The sequence below is a fragment of the Tripterygium wilfordii genome, chromosome 7, assembly GCF_013401445.1.
Source record: "Tripterygium wilfordii isolate XIE 37 chromosome 7, ASM1340144v1, whole genome shotgun sequence".
NCBI lineage: Eukaryota > Viridiplantae > Streptophyta > Magnoliopsida > Celastrales > Celastraceae > Tripterygium > Tripterygium wilfordii.
The window spans coordinates 14982368-15004120 of NC_052238.1; the positions used below are offsets into that span (position 1 = coordinate 14982368).

The 21753-nt window shown below is 37.8% G+C and overlaps 6 protein-coding genes and 2 non-coding genes across 10 annotated transcripts; 7 read left to right on the plus strand and 1 right to left on the minus strand.

The window, feature by feature from the left end:
• The first annotated feature begins 23 nt into the window (after positions 1 to 23).
• On the plus strand, positions 24 to 95 carry TRNAH-GUG. The gene has a single exon. It is a non-coding gene; the product is annotated as a tRNA-His (tRNA).
• Positions 96 to 168: 73 nt separating this feature from the next.
• Positions 169 to 242, minus strand: TRNAV-CAC. Its single transcript has one exon. It is a non-coding gene; the product is annotated as a tRNA-Val (tRNA).
• Positions 243 to 1976: 1734 nt separating this feature from the next.
• On the plus strand, positions 1977 to 4904 carry LOC120002160 (pentatricopeptide repeat-containing protein At2g15820, chloroplastic-like). Its single transcript, XM_038850767.1, has 2 exons — positions 1977 to 2611; positions 2774 to 4904. Exons 1-2 carry the CDS (start codon positions 2090 to 2092, stop codon positions 4649 to 4651), a joined length of 2400 nt encoding a protein of 799 aa, XP_038706695.1. The 5' UTR covers positions 1977 to 2089; the 3' UTR covers positions 4652 to 4904.
• A 919-nt stretch (positions 4905 to 5823) lies between these two features.
• On the plus strand, positions 5824 to 11319 carry LOC120002161 (probable LRR receptor-like serine/threonine-protein kinase At3g47570). 3 transcript variants are annotated; one of them, XM_038850769.1, is made up of 4 exons: positions 5824 to 6557; positions 6642 to 8909; positions 9037 to 9446; positions 11187 to 11319. In XM_038850769.1, the coding sequence occupies exons 1-3, from the start codon at positions 5954 to 5956 to the stop codon at positions 9414 to 9416; spliced, it is 3252 nt and encodes a 1083-aa protein (XP_038706697.1). In that variant the 5' UTR covers positions 5824 to 5953; the 3' UTR covers positions 9417 to 9446; positions 11187 to 11319. The 3 variants fall into 3 exon arrangements, with proteins under 3 accessions (XP_038706697.1, XP_038706696.1, XP_038706698.1); XM_038850770.1 differs by having other exon boundaries at positions 5827 to 7883; positions 8100 to 8909; XM_038850768.1 differs by having other exon boundaries at positions 5825 to 8909.
• On the plus strand, positions 11080 to 11967 carry LOC120002162. The gene is made up of 2 exons (XM_038850771.1): positions 11080 to 11395; positions 11482 to 11967. Exons 1-2 carry the CDS (start codon positions 11170 to 11172, stop codon positions 11742 to 11744), a joined length of 489 nt encoding a protein of 162 aa, XP_038706699.1. The 5' UTR covers positions 11080 to 11169; the 3' UTR covers positions 11745 to 11967.
• A 2056-nt stretch (positions 11968 to 14023) lies between these two features.
• On the plus strand, positions 14024 to 14902 carry LOC120001800. Its single transcript, XM_038850261.1, has 2 exons — positions 14024 to 14297; positions 14419 to 14902. Exons 1-2 carry the CDS (start codon positions 14081 to 14083, stop codon positions 14679 to 14681), a joined length of 480 nt encoding a protein of 159 aa, XP_038706189.1. The 5' UTR covers positions 14024 to 14080; the 3' UTR covers positions 14682 to 14902.
• Positions 14903 to 17396: 2494 nt separating this feature from the next.
• Positions 17397 to 18254, plus strand: LOC120001799. Its single transcript, XM_038850260.1, has 2 exons — positions 17397 to 17689; positions 17777 to 18254. The coding sequence occupies exons 1-2, from the start codon at positions 17464 to 17466 to the stop codon at positions 18037 to 18039; spliced, it is 489 nt and encodes a 162-aa protein (XP_038706188.1). The 5' UTR covers positions 17397 to 17463; the 3' UTR covers positions 18040 to 18254.
• Positions 18255 to 20523: 2269 nt separating this feature from the next.
• Positions 20524 to 21376, plus strand: LOC120002927. Its single transcript, XM_038851782.1, has 2 exons — positions 20524 to 20807; positions 20895 to 21376. Exons 1-2 carry the CDS (start codon positions 20582 to 20584, stop codon positions 21155 to 21157), a joined length of 489 nt encoding a protein of 162 aa, XP_038707710.1. The 5' UTR covers positions 20524 to 20581; the 3' UTR covers positions 21158 to 21376.
• Positions 21377 to 21753: the final 377 nt, after the last annotated feature.

Here is a 21753-nt window from a genome sequence, read left to right on the forward strand (position 1 = left end):
TGGTAGCAGTTGCATCCAACAATGTGGCTGTAGTTTAGTGGTGAGAATTCCACGTTGTGGCCGTGGAGACCTGGGCTCGAATCCCAGCAGCCACAAAGATATAATTTTAATGAAGTTTCTGTAAATTTAATTTTGTATAAAATGAAAAATATTGAAGAACATTTATTATGTCTGAGCCCGGGTTCGAACCGGGGACCTCTAGTGTGTGAGACTAGCGTGATAACCAACTACACCACCCAGACAGATGCGTAACGGCTTTCATGGTTGTTAAAGTCTTCATAACATTATAACAATGAAATAATACGGATCCGCGTCCGTCCTTCTGTACAAATTATATATTTCTTGCTATTAGAGCATCCATAATGGTGTTATATTTAACATTGTTAACAATACTTTTTGGATAAATATAGTGCTATACCATCACAATGGGTATAATGGTGTGTATTTCAAGTACTGGAAATGTTACTTTTTTGATAACTATAGCGCTACATGCACACAATGGGTGAAAAATGACACTTGAAAATTTAGTTGTGGAAAAAGGATACTTGAGAGTTGGAGTATATATATAGTTGATGAATAGTGAAGAGAGAGATGATGAAAATGAAGAGAGAAGTGATGAAAATGAAGAAAGAGAAGATTAAAAGAAAGAGAGAGTTGATGAAAAGAAAGAGAGAGAAGATGAAAAGAAATGGAGAGATGATGAAAAGGAAGAGAGAGAAAATAGAGAAAATGAATATAGAGTGTTGAAATTTATGGAGTGTTGATGAATAGTGTTTATTATGGGACCCACTCATCCAATTAAATTGTGCCACATAGGAAAGAGGAGAAGAGAGAGAATGATTTTGAAGTGCTGTATTATATTACTACTGTGGATGCTCTTACTTTTTGAAGAAAGTATCGACCGAACTATATTCATTTATCCAAAGAATAAGAGAATTTGAATTTGTAAGACACCTGAAACATCATAAAAATGGATTACAAGAGAAATAAAATAAAAAATACAAATAATGGCCATCGTTTGACACTCTCGGACTATGCTGGGTTACATAGATTGAACAAAAAAACATCAAACAAACTAGGGCTGTCAAAAAATTTCGAAAAGACCAAACTAGCTGATCGTTTGATATGTTCTAGTACTCTTTTTTTTTTTTTTCAAAACTGACCAATTGATTTTTATGCATTTAAAAAACCAAAAGATTGGTCAGTTTTTATTATTTTAAGATAACCCTTCCGTTAAAACCAAACCAAGCAAATTAACTTTTATTTTAAGTCAAAGGGAGGACTGGGCAGGCTAGAGAGGGAGGTTTGATTAGAGATTTTAGGGAAAGGTGACAGGTGAGATATATGATAAATATTGGGATTTGTGGTGTTGTTGCTTCTGAACTTTGGGCAATGCTCCAAGGTTTGAAACTTGTTTGGGAGAAAGGTTTTCGACGTATTGTCTTTGAGACGGACTCTCTTCTTGTTGCTTCGTGGTTGCAAGGTGCGATAGCTCCTAATCTCGATGTATCGAATCTAATTGATGAGTGCTATTTCTTCTTGCGTAAGAATTGAGAGGTTCGAGTGTGCCATATATATAGAGAGCGGAATCGTTGTGCGGATTTTTTTAGCGATCAGGGCTCTTGATTATGATTGAGGAGTTCGTGTTATTCGGGTTCCTCCTAGTGATATAGTTGAGTTGATCAGGGATGATATCATTGGGGTCTCTTCGCCTAGACCTGTCTTGAGAGTAGTCGAGTAGTTATGTATTTGTTTTTTGTGGGTCTTCCCCTCCTAGGCATTAAAAAAAAATTAAAATAAAAGTCTATAAAAAAAAAGGGACTAAAAACAAAACTAATTTTAAATTATAGACCTAAGCGAGCAATTGGACTTCTTGCCCATGAGCGGTGAGCCAAAAGCCCAAAGATAAAGGAAGCCCATACTTGGTCCGCAAGACTGATGAGACAATCTGTAATTGCCCAATCACGGCCTCCGATTGATTGAGAACCGAAGGTTCAAACCCTCCGGCGAATGCTTCCTCGCGGCGGCCGAACACTCTCTCTGCAACTCTATAATCTTGAATCCAAAAGCTAAGCGAAGATTCCTCCCTATGCGCGCCGCTCTCTTATCTCCTCTCTCCTTCTCTTTCCTCCGCTCACTTACCTTCTCGCTCTCTCATCACTGTCACCGCAGTCACCGACGCGGTTGCCTCCTTATACTTCGCTCTCTCTCCTCTTCCCCTATTTCAGCAACCAAACCTCGGTTTTCTCCTCAAGTCTCCTTCGCCGCTGAACAGCACAGCACTTTCATCGAACGTGTGGCAGAGGATGAGGAGAACTGGAATTTTTCTGCTATTAGAGAGGGTGAGGACTTTCAGTTCAATGACGGTGGCAGTGCAGGTGCGGATTTGAAGCACCCCCAGATGCCAGCACTGGAGGTGAAAGAGCTGGATGAGCTCCCGGAGCAGTGGCGAAGGGCTAAGTTAGCTTGGCTGTGTAAGGAGCTTCCTGCTCACAAGGTGGGCACGCTTGTCAGGATTCTGAATGCGCAGCGCAAGTGGATTAGGCAGGAGGATGCCACCTATCTCGCAGTTCATTGCATGCGCATTCGTGAGAACGAGACTAGTTTTAGGGTAAACTTTCGATAAATCCCTTTTGGCCCATTTTTCATGTTATTTGAACTTGCTGCATTGAAACATTGTTTGGTTTGTTTTGGAAAGTGAAACTTTGTATATTTTGGCTACTCATTGAATTTGTGCTCTTAAACTAGAGTTGTGTGATTTGTTATGTTTCAGGTATACAAATGGATGATGCAGCAAAGCTGGTATCGATTTGATTTTGCTCTTTCAACCAAGTTAGCAGATTACATGGGTAAGGAGAGAAAGTTCTCTAAGTGTAGGGAGGTATTTGATGATATAATCAATCAGGGTCGTGTACCGAGTGAATCAACATTTCATATTTTGATTGTTGCATATCTAAGTGCTCCGGTTCAGGGTAGCCTGGATGAAGCATGTAGTATCTACAATCGGATGATTCAGCTGGGAGGTTACCAGCCCCGACTGAGCTTGCACAATTCTCTCTTTAGAGCTCTTCTGGGCAAGCCAGGAGGTACTTCAAAACATTACCTTAAACAGGCTGAGTTTATTTTTCATAATTTGGTAACCTCTGGACTTGAGATACACAGGGATTTTTATGGTGGCCTGATTTGGCTACATAGTTATCAGGATACAATAGATAAAGAAAGAATTGCATCACTTAGGGATGAGATGGAGGAAGCTGGAATAGCTGAGGACAGAGACGTGATCGTCTCAGTTATGCGAGCTTGTGCAAAGGAGGGGGATGTGGAGGAAGCTGAAAGAAGTTGGCTTGATCTCCTCCTAGCTGATGGTGGTCTACCAATGCAGGCATTTGTGTATAAAATGGAAGTCTATGCAAAGATTGGGAAACCCATGAAATCCTTGGAGATATTTAGAGATATGCAGGAGTGCTGCGGTTCTGCGAATGTTGCAGCATACCATAAGATCATAGAGGTTTTAAGCCAAGCTCAAGAAATTGAACTTGCAGAATCCCTGATGCAGGAGTTCATAAAGACTGGACTGAAGCCTCTTGTGCCGTCTTTCACTGACCTGATGAATATGTACTTGAATTTATCCTTACATGATAAACTAGAGTCAACTTTCTCCCAGTGCCTCAGAACATGTCGACCTAACCGTAACTTATATAATATATATTTGGATTCGTTGGTCAAAGTAGGTCATCTTGACAAATCTGAGGAGATCTTCATTCAAATGTGTAGGGATGAAGCAATTAATGTCAACAGTTCATCATGCAATATCATATTAAGGGGATACCTCTCTTCAGGAGATTATGTGAAGGCAGAAAAGATATATGATTTGATGTGCCAGAAGAAATATGATATTGACTCCCCATTGATGGAAAAGCTTGAATATGTTCTCAGCTTGAGCAGGAAAGAGGTCAAGAAGCCAGTAAGCCTGAAACTCAGCAAAGAACAACGTGAGATTTTAGTCGGTTTGCTATTGGGTGGCTTGCTAATTGAATCAGATGAAGGGAGGAAAAATCACATGATTCGTTTTGAGTTCAACGAAAGTTCTGGCATCCATTCTGTACTTAAGAGGCATTTATATGATCAATACCATGAGTGGTTGCATCCTTCTTGTAAGCCCAGTGATGGCAGTGATGATATACCAGATAGATTCTCTACCATCTTGCATTCGTATTTTGGTTTCTATGCAGACCAGTTTTGGCCAAAAGGCCAGCTCCAAATACCAAAATTAATTCATAGGTGGCTAACGCCACGAGTTCTTGCATACTGGTATATGTATGGGGGCCACAGAACATCTTCTGGAGATATTTTGTTGAAGCTGAGGGGAAACCGTGAAGGGGTGGAGAAAGTTGTCAAAACTTTGAGGGCAAAATCTCTGGACTGCCGGGTTAAGAGAAATGGGAGAGTGTTCTGGATAGGTTTCCTGGGGAGCAATTCTGCGTGGTTCTGGAAATTGACAGAGCCATATATCTTGGAGGACGTAAAAGAGTTCCTAAAAGCAGGAGGTCAAAGCTTGGATAATAATAGGTTAGAAGATCAAGGCATAAGTTTTGACAGCGGATCTGATTCCGAGGATAAGGGGCTTGATGACGGTGGTGATAATTCATAGGATAGTGTCAGTTACAAATGGATGCTGTAGCTTGCGATTGCTTGGTACTTGCATTGATGAGGGTTTGTTCACTGCTTATTGAGGATGGTGGAAACTTGTGCCTTTGGATGAGAAAATTACATGCTAGAAACCAAGGTTATACAAACTCAACCCGTTCCTTGTATCTTAATGGGGGTTTCCCAACGTGTGAATATTAATGTACATGTAGTTATTGCAATACTTTAACCAGTAATGAAGTTCTTTACTTCCCGGATTCCGTGGATGTCCCGAATGTTCGTTTTGAAAATTCTAAAAGTTTAGGAAGTTGAAACCATCTTTTGTTTGTCAGAATTCTGCAATTCTTGTAGATACTGTGGTACCGACACATATTGTTTGCCTGATGTTGCACAAAGAATGTTGGAGTATATAAAACAGGATTATCTGCTTATGAACAAGGGGTACTCTTCAACTTTACCTGCTTGTTTGTTGCTATAAAGTGTTTGATCTGTTAAGCGTGTGCAGTGACAGGATCTTTGAATGTCCTAGAAAATATTTGATGCAGGCTTAGTGCCGTTGTTGATACAGCATCATTGACAAATGAATTAGAGAGGAAAATTTTAGAATAAATAGAGGAAAATGACACCAAGTAGTATTTTATTGGATGTTTCGTCGAACAAATAGTCTTTATTGGTTGATAGAACTTAAATTATCTGTAGGACTACTTCTCTGTGTTGAAAGGAGAATATACATGCAAATTTTCTTGAAGTCTCTGCGGTGCAGGGCAAACTATCGAGTTACGAAAGGGTTAAGTCTCTTGTCTTATATCGCTCTGGAGAACATGTGAAGTATAATATATAGGAGGCAGAACTTCATAACTAGTAATAAGCGCTTTTCTTGAGCTCGAACTAGTATGGGTTGGTGCGAGACAATATAGGCTGTCTCAAAGCAGACAAATCGTTATATACACGGTTTCGGGATCTTTCCTGTCCATACGCTCAGAGCTAAAACAACCTAGATTAAATAAAAAAAAAAAAAAAAGTCGACTTAAGCTATACATTAGAAAGGATAGGATTGAGCGTTATGTATTTGCATAATAATCCATGATTACAGAATACATTAGAGTTTCTAGCACTAACATGAATAAGTTAAAGCAAAAAGATGGTATCACCGGCCGGCCTTATAAAAAAATCAAATTTTCTTTGCCTTGCCGTCTGGAAATTATAAATAATTTGTCTAAATCTCATATATAACATAGAAGAACTAAGCCTCAACCTACCTATAACCTATCCTTTATTTTAATTTTTCTTTTCCCAATAATTAACCATGCTTTTCAAAGCGTTACTCTTTCTTTTGCACCTTCAAGTTCTATTGATTCTGCCATTGGCGGCTTCTTTTGATGAAGAAGCTCTTGTTGCTTTCAGTTCTGCAATAACACATGACCCCACCAACACAATCATGGGCAGTAACTGGAGTAGAGGAGCCGACTTCTGTGACTGGGTTGGGGTCACTTGTAGCAAACACAGGCAGAGAGTCACGGCACTGAATTTTTCCAGCATGGGACTGGAAGGCAAAATATCACCTTATGTTGGAAACGTATCCTTCCTGGTTTCTCTTGATCTTTCTAACAACAATTTTCATGGTCACATACCATATGAGCTCGGTCGTTTGCGTAGGCTTAACACACTTTTCCTACAAATGAATCGCTTGGAAGGATCGATACCTCAGAGTTTACATTCATGCTTTAAGCTTGAAGAGCTTTCCCTAGCACTAAACATGTTAAGTGGTGGCATACCAGAGGAGTTGGGCACTTTACAAAATCTTCATTCCCTCTATCTATCTGGAAACAATCTCAATGGCACCATCCCAGTTTCCATTGGAAATATGTCTGCGTTAAAGATCTTTGCGCTGCCGGAGAACGGATTTACAGGTTCATTTCCAGTGTTCATGTTTAACATCTCCTATATTGAATCTTTTAATCTCCAAAACAACAGCTTCTCTGGCTATCTTCCAGTTGATATTTGTCTCCACTGGCCTAGACTTGAGAAACTATCCCTTGCTGACAACCAATTTGTAGGCCAAATTCCATCTACTTTATACCATTGCACAGGATTAACAATGTTGGATCTCTCCAGCAATGCATTGAATGGAAGCGTGCCAACAGAACTCGGGACTCTGCAGAAGCTTAAGGCGCTTTATCTGACAAGAAATGGCTTGACTGGTACAATTCCAACTTCTCTGGGAAACATTTCGAGCCTAATGATGTTTTCATTGGGCGAAAACAACATTCATGGAGGTATTCCTGACGAGTTTGGCAAATTGACAAGTTTGGATTCTCTGGATTTGCAGGACAATTACCTCGTTGGTCCTATACCTCATTCAGTCTTCAACATTTCCTCTCTCAGAAATCTCGCGATTGTGAACAATAGCATCTCGGGAGATCTTCCGCTTGATACAGGGCTTTGGCTTCCGAATCTTGAAGGGATTTATTTTGCGTACAATCAAATTGGTGGAAGCATTCCTACTTATTTATCAAACTCATCGAAATTGGTTCGTCTGGACATATCCTACAACATGTTCATTGGACCAGTACCTTCAAGTCTGGGAAATTTACCTCATCTTCGCATCCTCGGTATACATCACAATAGGCTGATCAAAGACCCTGGATTTGAGGAGCTGAGGTTTCTTACTGCACTAACAAATTGTCGATTCTTCGAAAGACTGAGCATGGGGCATAATCGTCTTGACGGTGTCCTACCGTATTCCATTGGCAATTTTTCAGATTCTCTACAAATGATTTATGCTTCTGGAAACCAGATAGAAGGTCAAATTCCAGAATCAATCGGTGCATTAAGAAATTTGAATTTATTGGAGTTGGGAGATAACAACCTCAAAGGAACTATTCCACCAACCATTGGCAATTTGCGAAGTTTACAAAGGTTGCAGCTCGATAACAACAAGATTGGAGGTTCTATCCCTGAGGAAATTTGTAACCTAAGAAACTTGGGAGAATTGAGACTCTCAGGTAACAGGCTCAGTGGACCTATTCCACATTGCATTGGATCACTTAATCGCCTTCAAGAGCTATATCTCAGCAATAACTCATTGACTTCATCAATTCCTACAAGTTTGTGGACCCTTGAAAACATCATTTTCCTGGATTTATCAAACAATTCCTTAGGTGGGAATCTATCTTCAGAAATGAAAGTGTCGAGAGTTTTGCAAGAGATGGATATTTCTAGGAATCAAATCACAGGTAAAATCCCAACTATTCTCGGTGCCTTTGAAAGCTTAAGTTTTCTTGATCTGTCAAAAAACTCATTGCATGAGACTATTCCTGAGTCACTTGGTAACTTACAATCACTGGAGTTCTTAGATCTCTCCTACAACAATATATCTGGTCTTATTCCCAAGTCGCTCGAGTCACTCACTCATCTCAAACATCTGAATCTATCTTACAACGATTTATCAGGAGAGATCCCAAGTGGAGGAATTTTTGTAAACATTACGGCAGAATCTTTTCTGGCAAATAAGGAGCTTTGCGGAGAATTATTACTCAACTCTTGCTCTCGACAAAATTCCAACATCAAACAAATCTTGCTTAGGTACATTGTTCCAATTTTTGCAGCTATGCTGATCTTTGTTTGTCTTCTCTGCATACTGAGAGCATGCAAACACAAGAACAAAAGGAGTACTTCAAGTTCTCCGGATTCGGTACAAATACCTGAGCACAAAATGATTACATATCATGAACTCCGTCGCGCTACAAACGACTTCTCTGAAGCCAATCTGCTCGGTACTGGGAGTTATGGTTCAGTCTATAGGGGAATGATTTTTGATGGTACAATTGTTGCTGTAAAGATTTTGAATCCAAAAGTAGAGGGTGCATTCAAAAGTTTTGAAGTAGAGTGTAAAGTCTTGCGAACAACTCGACATAAGAATCTTGTTAAGATCATCACTTCTTGCTCGAATCTTGAGTTTAGAGCTTTAATTATGGAGTATATGTCAAATGGAAGCCTTGAGAAGTGGTTGTACTCTGAAAACTGCAACTTGAATCTCTTTCAGCGGATCAACATTATGATTGATGTGGCAACGGCGTTAGATTATCTCCATTATGGTCAGTCAGAGCCAGTCATACACTGCGATCTAAAGCCCAGCAATATCTTGCTAGATCAAGACATGGTTGCACATGTGGGTGACTTTGGCATTGCGAAAATCCTGGCAAAAGCTGACAATGCAACGCATACCAGGACGTTAGGCACCATTGGCTATGTTGCACCTGGTAAACTCGCTACTCCGTATACATTTAAGTAATTAGCTAGATTATTAATTTGATGAACTTGCCAAATTAATAATCTTCTTCTACCTCATCATTAACTTGTTGACAAGTGTGATCCATAATTCAACAGAATATGGCTTCGAGGGACGTGTTTCTGTAAAGGGCGACATGTACAGCTTTGGGATAATGATGCTGGAAATAGTTACTGGGAAGAAACCCACAGATGAAATGTTTATCGGAGAAACGAGCTTGAGACAATGGGTTAACGCATCATTTCCTAATGGGTTACTAGATGTTGTTGATTGTGTTTTAAAGCCAAAGGGAAACAACACCACATATATTGACATGGTACAAGATACTATCTTTTCCCTCTTGGAAATGGGTCTCGAGTGTTCAAGAGAAATACCAGAGGAAAGGATGGATGTCAAGGACATAGTTGCCACGCTGACCCAGATCAAGCTGAAGATTCTACGCAACCGAAGATATCATTTTCTGTTTCTTGCCTCATGAAGGATGCATAGATCGATGTTAAGGATGCAGGTAATAAGATTTCTCTCGTTTCCAGTTATTATTCTCGTCCATCATCGATAGAAAAGAAAATTTGAAAAATTTCATTGCAAATTTGTTTATGGGGGGAGATCTAATTAAGTTAGCTCTGATCCAGATGAATTGTAGCAATAGAGGTCTTATCCAAATGCATACATAAGCCAGACCATGACATGTTCCCAGTTGCAGCAAGTCCTAATTGTTGTCTATGTTTGAATTTAATTAAAATGATATTGTAACCTTCAAATTCTAATCATGTAATTTCTTCGAAATATATGGCGATGATATACAAACATAATGACGTCAATCCAAACAGCCGTGTACATTTAGGCAGGGGTAGAACCAAGATTTCATGTTGGGGGATTGTTACAAGTAGAAAGGGGTCTGAGGGCAAATTTTTTTAGGGTTATTTACAATGTTAGAAGGTGGAAGACTTGTAAGTAGTCCAAAATAACTAAGGCTTAGGGATGGCAAAAAAAACCGATGCAAGCACTATCCATAGGATACTTGATCTATTTATAACCCCAAAATTGATCATATAGGGTTTGAAAACGATTTTGGTTTTGATTTCCAAATCCATTACGGTTTAGAATTGGGTTTGGTTTTTGATGCTGGATTTAGGGCACCTGAATCGTTTAATTAAAATAGTGAATAATAGTAACAACATCATAAATCATCTATATAAAGGTATACCATTAGGATGCTAAATTTCAACATGATCAAGCATATTAAATAAAATAAAATAATATAATTATAGATTATACATGCCAACTATAACAACATGATAAGTCATATTATTTTTTCAAAAATTGAATTATACATTTATACAAAAATAAAAAAATTAAATGGTAAACGGGTATCCGATGATACACGGTTATGGAATGGTTCCGGTTTTTGAAAATTTAAATGATTTTTTAAACGATTTTGGAACAGTTTTGGTATTGGGTACCTTAAATGGAAACGGTTTTGATATTTACTAATTAAAAGGGTAGCCAACCCGTTGCCATCCCTACTAAGACCCGTATGACTAAAAGCAATTATGTTGAGGTGACAATTAAGCAATTAAGCTAGATATTTCGAATAATGTGTCATTTGCCGACTCGACGGCCACGTGTCTTTGGCCATTGAAATTAGGATACGTGTCCAAATGTTATGATGCATTTGAGAAAACATTTCTTACATATTTTTGGAATGATTTAAAACTTATTATTTTTGGGACAACGAAACCCTGTACTTAACTAATGAGTTATTTAAAACCAAACCGCAAGTGTAAACATATACGTAATTTCTGAGATAAAAAGTGTGCTTGCCATTTCCTGATGCATTCTTATCCAAACTGGCCAGTGACCCTAACACACGTTTTCCCAATAAAAATCAGTTAAAGCCGCACCGAATCCCCTCTATCAAAAACTTTTTAGGGTTGAAGATATTGACTTAATAGGGTATATATCCTTGTATCTGGTGTCATATGAGTAAAGAAATCAAAATGATAGTGAGTGGAAGACTTAATTACCAGATTAAGAAAAGTTCACAAGTAGAAGTTTGCCATTATATATCTATCGCCTAACACCATCATATGGACAAGAAGAAGGCCCAATTTGGCCGTTATGCACCACTCTCTACTCTCTATAAAAACCCCATTAGCCCATGTTGTCCATACCATCAACTACTTGCTCATTCTTTAATTAGCTTTACAGTTCCCAAATTCACTCCCACAATGGGTTTCACTTGCAGAAAACTACTACTTTGTCTAATGCTATGTGCTTCTATGATGGCACTAAGCTTGGCTAACAAGGACTGGCAGTTTGGGTCTAACTCCAGGAACCATCGATCTACTGCATCGAAGAAGCTCGTGGTTGGAGACTCGCAAAGTTGGCGTTACGGGTCCAACTACACCGATTGGGCTATCAAAACTAGTCCATTCTTCATCAACGATACTCTAGGTGAGTTTAATTCCATTCAAGACTAATATCTCACATCGGATTTCCAACAATGTATGTGTTTAAATAACCTTATTTGTGGTTTGTAGTGTTCAAATTTGATGCGCCAAGTCGCGCCAACCCATTCCAACACAGCGTATACTTGATGCGGAGCTTCTGGCACTTCTTGGCGTGCGATTTCAGGGGAGCGAAGATGGTTGCAAATGTGAAGCAAGGAGGAGGAGAAGGTTTTGAGTTCAGGATGAAGAGGTGGATGCCTTATTACTTTGCTTGCGGAGAACATGATGGAGCACATTGCAGGGATGGTCAAATGAAGTTCATTGCCATGCCTCTCCATCAATATCGCTACTAGCTACCTATTTCATGCATGGTTCGAAGTCTTTGTTTTGCTTCTTAATTTTATTTATAGAAATAAAAGTTTTTGAGAACAATTATACAGAATATACTGTGTATGTCCTCGCATGTTTGCATTTTGTTATCAAATAGCTGTGTCTACAGTCGGATCTGTTGCATTGTTATTGTTGTTGATCAATAAGATATTAGTAAAGTTTGAAAGTCTTATTTGATTTGTTCAACGTTATTGAGACCACCTATTCTTTCACCAAAAGTGTGAATTAACTTTGTGAACTTGTTTTTTAACCATAGATGCAGCAATTTCACAGTAAATGTGTGACTTCCAATTTTGTTCTCGTTTATACACACATGAGAGTTCTCAAGTGCACTTGATATTTTTCATTTTTGAATGTGTGGGTTCCACTAAACTATGGGGCCCACACCTCTCTTTACTCACAAAACATTTAGGACCGCACTTAGGTGGGATTTCCCACGCCTGAGTAGTCCTATATATATGACTATTCTTATACGAACATCCATAACTTATAAATTATGGATGCCGCTTTTTGTTTGTAATAATGGGGTTCAAAATAGTAGGCCCTATTGATGTTCACTTTTGTAAAGTTGAAATTAAACGGACGTTCATAACTTATAAGTTACGGATGCCTGCACCTAAGAATTATCCTATATATATATACCAATATATATATATATATACACATGAATTCTCTAGTGTAGACTAAAAATGCAGACTAGAGAATCTCTATTGTTTTTGTAAACAAGTGAGACCCAAACCAGTGACCCATGGGAGACCTTTTGGAGTTAACTATCTTTTGTGAGCTTTGGTCTCATTCTCCCCACACGGATTTCGACCCGATGTTATCTGTCGATGCCAATGTCGATAGGACTGAGTTGACAGTCCGAGTATAGGGCTTGGCCAATGGAGGCTTTGTACAATTAACTATTCTTTATGGACTTCGGCTTCATTCTCCCCGCATGAGTTTCAACAAAATCTTACCTATGACTAGCGTGGATCAGGTTGAGTTGGCAGCCCAAGTTTAGAGCACGTCTAACTGTCCGATGAGTATGTTGGGTTATGAAATTCTTGGTTACCAAAAACAAAGTATTGTGTGGCTCAGATCAGCTAACATAGTAGGACTTGCAGAAAAAAAGAATAGCAGCACATCCCGTCATCCAGATAGTCCGAAGTAAGCAAAAGTTCACAATTATTTGTACATAAATTTTAAAAACAAAAGCAAAAAACCTAGGAGGCTAATTTGGTTCTGGTCTTATTTTGTCAAAGTAGGACCCTTTCGTCAACTTTCAGAGAATAAAAGAAAACTGTACATATACTTTCAAATTGACTATATATATATACCATTAACTTGGCTGGTTTCTTTAGGATTTCAAAGTAAAACTTATGTCGACTGCTCCACCAACTCATCCTTGTTACAATATGAGTTTACGTCACCCACAACACCACACACACACTTTTGACACATTTTATGACCGTTGTACACATTATCTACAGTAATTCTAACTCAATGAAAACCTTCTCTCCATTTTCCAAGCTTCATCACTCTTCTTCTTTCTCCTATGTTTGAATAGATAAAAAAAAAATTGTTTAATTTATTAATTTATCCTGTTTTTTACTTTAAAATATTATGTGTAAGGATAAAATTGGTTTTTAATTTATAAATAACTTTAATTAGTCATCATTTTCATCCAAATAACTCTATTTTCCGGAGGAAGAATTTTGACAAACCCATGCTAAAGATTATACATGTATACCAGATAAGAAATTGACTGAATTTGGGGGAAATCCTGTATAAGCATGGATCATGATTGCATCAGGCCATGCTAATCACACTTTTATCTCAGAAATTACGCATATGTTTACACCTATAGTCACCTAACACACGTTTTTTCAATAAATTTCAGTTAAAACAGCACCACATCCCCTCTCTCTCTCTTTTTTTTTTGAGACAGTTTCTTACATCCCCACTCTCTTCAAAGCTTATTTTTTAGAGAAAAAAAATAAAATCATCAAAAGCTGTTTAGGGTTGAAGATATTGACTTATTAGGGTATATATCATTGAATCTGATGTCATATGAGAAAAGAAAATACTGACAAATATATTCAGTCAAAATCATACTGAGTGGAAGAAAAACTCACAAGTAGAAATTTGCCATTAATTATGTATTTGCCCGTCATATGGAAAAGGAGAGGCCCAATTAGGCCGTTATGCACCACTTTCTATTCTCTATAAAAACCCCATTAGCCTATGTTGTCCATACCATCAACTACTTACTCATTCTTTAATTTGCTTTACAGTTCCCAAATTAACTCCCATAATGGCTTTAAAACAACTGCTTTGTGTAATGCTATGTGCTTCTATGGTGGCACTAAGCTTGGCTAACAAGGACTGGCAGTTTGGGTTTAACCCCTGGAACCGTCCATTTCCTGCGTCAAAGAAGCTCGTGGTTGGAGACTCGCAAAGTTGGCGTTACGGGTCCAACTATACCGATTGGGCTATCAAAACTAGTCCCTTCTTCCTCAACGATACTCTAGGTGAGTTTAATTCCGTTTGCTATGGCATATATCATATATGTGATGTGTTTGGGCTTGGATTTCCAACAGTGTGTTTAAATGATTAAATCTGTGACATTTTAGCCTCGTTTGTGGTTTGTAGTGTTCAAATTTGATGCGCCAAGTGGCACCAACCCATTCCAACACAGCGTGTACTTGCTGCGGAGCTTCTGGCACTTCTTGGCGTGCGATTTCAGGGGAGCGAAGATGGTTGCGAACGTGACGCAAGGAGGAGGAGAAGGTTTTGAGTTCAGGATGAAGAGGTGGATGCCTTACTACTTTGCTTGCGGAGAACATGATGGAGCACATTGCAGGGATGGTCAAATGAAGTTCATTGCCATGCCTCTCCCTCAATATCGCTACTAGCTACCTAATTCATGCATGGTTTAAAGTCTTTGTTTTGCTTCTTAATTTTATTTATAGAAATAAAAGTTTTGAGAAATATAGAGAATATACTGTCTATGTTCTTGCTTGTTTGCATTTTGTTATCAAATAGCAGTGTCTACAGTCGGATCTGTTGCATTGTTATTGTTAATGATCAATAGTTCAATACAAATAAAAGATATTAGTAAAGTTTGAGAGTCTTATTTGATTTGCTCAACATTGAGACCACCTATTCCTTCACCTATAACCTTCTTCTATACATTTTCATACTTTTTATAAATAGTTTGGGTGTACACCAAGCTTAAATATATGGACCCGCCTAATAGTCCCTGTACCAGGCATCAGGCATGCTAGAGAAGCATATCAAAATATCATCTACGGACTCGGTAAAAAGGAAACCCATAATTTTTATGAAAATGACATGTAGTCTATCAGTTTGGTAGCCCATGAGAGTCCAACAGGTTTATTCCATTAATTTAATCTATGGAATAGTTTTATTTCTACTCTTTTATCCCAGAATTCATTGTTCAAAATTCATTGTTTTAATATAGATTTTATTGTTTTTTAAAACACAATCTAGAATTCATTATTTTAGTTCTGAATTCATTTGTTTTTGAAAATTCCATTGAAAAAAATAATGAAATTAAGATTTCCCGATAAAACTCATCGACAATGGATCTTGTTAGAAAGAGTTTTATGAGCTGATTCTGAATATGTAATTTTTTTTAAAAATCTAACATGTATTTTGAGAGTTCAAACGTTTTAAAATTTCGTTTAAAAGACTTAGACTCTCATGTGCTACCTAGCACTACTGTAATTTTTAAAGAGGACCAACTGTCTCTTAAATAAGAGGATAAATAACTACTCTTATACGGACATCCATAACTTATAAATTACGGATGCCAGTTTTTTGTTTGTAGTAATGGAACCCGAAATAATAGGCCCCACTACTCTTCACTTTCGCAGAGCTGGAATTAAACGGACGTCCATAACTTATAAGTTTCGGACGCCCGCACTTGAGAATTATCCTATATGTATATGTATATATACATGAATTCTCTAGGGTGGACTAAAAATGTGGACTAGAGAATCTTTGTTGTTTGTGTAAACAAGTGAGATCCAAGCCAGTGCCATATGAGAGGCTTTTTGGAGTTAACTATCCTTTGTGGGCTTCGGCCTCATTCTCCTCACATGGATTTCGATCTGATCTTATTTGTCGACGCCAATATGGATCGGGCTGAGTTGACGGTCTGAGTTTAGAGCTTGGCCCATGGAGGCTTTGTGTAATTAACTATCCTTTGTGAACTTCGACTTCATTCTCCTCTCATGGGTTTTGGACAAAATCTTACCTGTCGCCAAAGTTTATCCGATGAGTATGATGAGCTGTGGAATTATTGAGTACCAAAAAAAAGTATTGTGTGGCTCAGGATCAGCTAACATAGTAGGAATTGTAGAGAAAGGAATAGCAGCACATCCAGATAAAGTATTTGGTCAACTTTCAAAAGTATAAAAGAAAACTGTGTATATACTTTCAAATTGACTATATATATACCATTTATTTGGTTGGTTTCTTTAGGATTTCAAAGTAAAACTTATGTCAACTGTTCCACCAACTCATCCTAGACACTCCTCTTACGCTCTCTATACGTATGCCCTTCTTGACTTGAGGGAGAGAATTCATTAGCAGAATTTGGTTTATGATATGCTCGTACCAATCCATAGTCCCATAAATAAGAAACTGCAAAATTTTTTCCTTATTTTGGTAAATGAGTTGTGTCTTATCACCCCACATGTGCAATCAATCTCATCAACCTCACAAACAGTGGGGAGCCAATCAGGGACTCAGGGTGACTCATGCCCACCCTGAATTTTTTGGAAACTCATTTCTTTAACATATACATATATATATACACACATACACAGACAAATGTTGGGAGTTGTAACGCTCTCCCGAGTCAATTTAGTAGGTATAACAAAGGGAATAACTAGCGTCAATGCCAGATAATCAGAGAATAACTCAAATTACAAAGCAAATAATCAAGCAAAACAAAGATAAAGAGACACATAGATTTATAGTGGTTCACCCGATTATTATGATCTAACGGGCTAAAGTGTGTCATTGATGAATCACATCTTGTTCCTTGCCATCGGTGCTGTCTCTAATTGATTACTCCACAAATGGAAATTGTTCCCATCAAAGATTAGTGAAATCAAATTCGAGGTAAAATAACGGGCAAGATAGTGAGAATTTCGGAAAGGTTTTTTTTTTTCCTTTAATTTACTGATTGATGGTTGAACAATCAAAAATTTCTCAACGGTGGATGAGGAGCAATTGGAGGATTTGAGGAAGATCAAATAAAGCTTTTTATCTAAGAAATTACGTATATATTTACAGTTAGTCACTTAACAGACCTCTTTCCAATAAATGTCAATTAAAACCGCACCACATCAGCGCGTATGCATCACTAATTTCACAGTGCATGGTGGTCAGCTCTCTCTTCAAAGCTTATGTTACAAAAAAAAAAATAAATCCAAAGCTGTTTACGGTTGAATATATTGACTTAATAGAAGATTTTTTCCATCCTATACCGCCTACCACCATTATATATGTGGAAAGGGGAAAAAAAACCAATTTGGCCGTTATGCACCACTCTCTAGTCTCTGCATCGACCCTATAAAAACCCCATTAGCCCATGTTGTCCATACCATCAACTACTTGCTCATTCTTTAATTAGCTTTTACAATTCCCAAATTAACTCCTACAATGGCTTTCGCTTGTAGAAAACAACTACTTTGTCTAATGCTATGTGCTTCTATGGTGGCAGTAAGCTTGGCTAACAAGGACTGGCAGTTTGGGTTTAACTCCTGGAACCATCGACCTACTGCGTCGAAGAAGCTCGTGGTTGGAGACTTGCAAAGTTGGCGTTACGGGTCCAACTACACTGATTGGGCTATCAAAACTAGTCCCTTCTTCCTCAACGATACTCTAGGTGAGTTTAATTTCGTTCAACACTAATATCTCACATTAGATTTCCAACAGTGTACGTGTTTAAAATAACCTTATTTTTTATTTGTAGTGTTCAAATTTGATGCACCAAGTGACACCAACCCGTTCCAGCACAGCGTGTACTTGCTGCGGAGCTTCTGGCACTTCTTGGCGTGCGATTTCAGGGGAGCGAAGATGGTTGCGAATGTGACGCAAGGAGGAGGAGAAGGTTTTGAGTTCAGGATGAATAGGTGGATGCCTTACTACTTTGCTTGCGGAGAACATGATGGAGCACATTGCAGGGATGGTCAAATGAAGTTCATTGCCATGCCTCTCCCTCAATATCGCTCCTAGCTACCTAATTCATGCATGCTTCAAAGTCTTTGTTTTGCTTCCTAATTTGATTTATAGAACGAAGTTATGAGAAAAATACAGAATATACTGTTTATGTTCTTGTTTGTTTGCATTTTGTTATCAAATAGCAGTGTCTACAGTCGGATCTGTTGCATTGTTATTGTTGTTGATCAATACAAATAAAAGATATTAGTAAAGTTTGAGAGTCTTATTTGATTTGGTCAACATTGAGACCACCTATGACTTTCTTTTATAAAAAGAGTTAAAATAGTGATGTGGCTGCTGATGTGGAATGTCAGTAGGATTGAGAGAAATTGGGATAACATTTGTTGGATAATTTAACACTATGATATATTTTTCATCATTTTGGTAAATGAGTGGTGTCTTATCACCCCACATGTGCAATCAGTCTTATCAACCTCACAAACAGTGGGGAGCCAATCAGGGACTCATGGTGACTCATGCCCACACCCTGAATTTTTTGAAAATTTATTTCTTTAACATTTACATACATATATATATACACACAGACAAATGTTGGGAGTTTAATGCTTTCCCGATTCAATTCAGTAGGAATAACAAAGGTAATAACTAGTTCAGTAGGAATAACAAAGGTAATAACTAGTGTCAATGCCAGATAATCAGAGAATAACTCAAATTACAAGCAAATAATCAAGTAAAACAAAGATAAAGAAACACATAGATTTATAGTGGTTCACCCGATTGCTACGATCTAACAGGCTAAAGTGTGTCATTGATGGTTTTGGGTTTTGATTCACTGATTCATGGTTGAACAATTAAAAATTTCTCATCAGTGGAGGAGGAGCAATTGGAGGATTTGAGGAAGATGGAATAAAGGATTGATTTCTCAAGTCATTGAATTCACTGTGGGCCATTTAACCTTACTCCGATACCATGACAATGTTTTGAATACAAAGAGTTTGAACACAGATAGAATCAAAAGATCATTTGGTTCATGAAAAAAATGGTTTACAAAGAAAGAAGAAAACAAATGTATCTAGAAACATAAACAACGGTCACATTCGTACAATCAAGAACTCAAAAAAAAAGATGAGGTTTTTATCTATAAGGACAAACTTAAAAGTTGTATTCCAATAAGGATAATCTAAAAAAAACTTTAGAAAAAAGGACAAAACCTAGCAACTTGCTAAAATACCCTCCCTCCTTTCTTCTTCTTTCTCCTCCTTCCTTGTGTCTGTCAATATTATATATGTTTTGTATCTTTCAATATGCTTCTGAAATTGAATTGAATCTACACATATTATATATGTTCTGATATGTTATTGGTTTTGGTCATTATGGAACTTCAAACAGATAACATTTCATTAAGGACAGATAACATTTTAACAAAACGGATAACATTATGACATATGTCAAATTAGTCGAAAGAAATAATATATCACCTGCAGTCTGCAGATCTCACATCAAAACCAAAAAACCATGAAAATAATAAACTACCAAATATAATGATGCGATAGCAAATCGAAGAAAAACAACAATATCTACAAGTCTCGTGGTGAGTATGAGTAAATCTAGTTCAAACACAACAAAAATTCAGGTGAAAAATCACCAAAAAAAATGCCATAGAACAATCAAATAAGCCACGAGAGGCGGAGACGAAGCTTTCGACAGTGAAGACAAAGCTTCCGGTGGAGGTCCAAGATGAATCATTTGCAGGAGGCATGTACCATGTTTGAGGATGAAGATAAGAGTATTTTAGACAATAAAACTATATATTTTGACTTTTTTATCTTTCTTGAAATATTAGTTCAAACTATATGGACTTTATGGAATAAGACTTTTAAGAGTGTTCTTATTGGAACAAAACTTTCGAATAAGGGATTATCCTTAATTTTCCCAAAAAAGATTACAGACTACATTTGTAACGAGCAACGGTCATGAGGAAGGTTCCCTAACCAGAAACGACGCCGCATAAAGAATGAGAAGGAGATGATGCAAAACGGTGCCGTGACAAAAGACTTGAATGAATGAAGATGATACGACACCGTCGTACTATGCTTGGAACGATGTCGTTTCATTTTGACCTTCTTAACAAACCCTGTTTAAGCATCATGATTGCATCAGGCCATGCTTAACAACACTTTTTTTATCTAAGAAATTACGTATATATTTACAGTTAGTCACTTAACAGACCTTTTTCCAATAAAATGTCAATTAAAACCGCACCACATCAGCGCGTATGCATCACTAATTTCACAATGCATGGTGGTCAGCTCTCTCTTCAAAGCTTATGTTACAAAAAATAAAAATAAAAATAAAAATCCCAAGCTGTTTACGGTTGAATATATTGACTTAATAGAAGATTTTTCCCATTCTATACCGCCTACCACCATTATATATGTGGAAAAGAAAAGAAAAAAAACCAATTTGGCCGTTTTGCACCACTCTCTAGTCTCCCTGCATCGACCCTATAAAAACCCCATTAGCCCATGTTGTCCATACCATCAACTACTTGCTCATTCTTTAATAAGCTTTTACAATTCCCAAATTAACTCCCTCAATGGCTTTCACTTGTAGAAAACAACTACTTTGTCTAATGCTATGTGCTTCTATGATGGCACTAACCTTGGCTAACAAGGACTGGCAGTTTGGGTTTAACTCTTGGAACCATCGACCTACAGTGTCGAAGAAGCTCGTGGTTGGAGACTTGCAAAGTTGGCGTTACGGGTCCAACTATACCGATTGGGCTATCAAAACTAGTCCCTTCTTCCTCAACGATACTCTAGGTGAGTTTAATTTCGTTCAACACTAATATCTCACATTAGATTTCCAACAGTGTACGTGTTTAAAATAACCTTATTTTTTATTTGTAGTGTTCAAATTTGATGCACCAAGTGACACCAACCCGTTCCAGCACAGCGTGTACTTGCTGCGGAGCTTCTGGCACTTCTTGGCGTGCGATTTCAGGGGAGCGAAGATGGTTGCGAATGTGACGCAAGGAGGAGGAGAAGGTTTTGAGTTCAGGATGAATAGGTGGATGCCTTACTACTTTGCTTGCGGAGAACATGATGGAGCACATTGCAGGGATGGTCAAATGAAGTTCATTGCCATGCCTCTCCCTCAATATCGCTACTAGCTACCTAATTCATGCATGGTTCAAAGTCTTTGTTTTGCTTCCTAATTTGATTTATAGAAATAAAAGTTTTGAGAAAAATACAGAATATACTGTGTATGTCCTCGCATGTTTGCATTTTGTTATCAAATAGCAGTGTCTACAGTCGGATCTGTTGCATTGTTATTGTTGTTGATCAATAAGATATTAATAAAGTTTGAAAGTCTTATTTGATTTGTTCAACATTGAGACCATCTATTGCTTCACTTATGACCTCCTTCTATAATTTGTTCTTTTTTATATCTCGCTTATCTCTTGAATCCCCTCATTCTCTTTCAAGTATTTACTCTCATGTAGTATGCTCGCTCTCCTTCCCTCTCTAGGCGGCGTCCATATCACCTAAAATTACGGATGAGGGTGCCTGCATTAGAAACTGTAGAGACTGTTTGCAGTTTCCACTGCAGGCACCCTTAACTCCTCAAATTAAAACTAAAAATTCTATTTAAACAAACAGTCCCAACAAAGCAGATCTGTCAACTGTTGTACGGGCAGCTCTTTGGCCTGCTCGGACATAAACTCTTCTGTATAGAATTCCCACAAAGTCATGCTGTCCGGACACC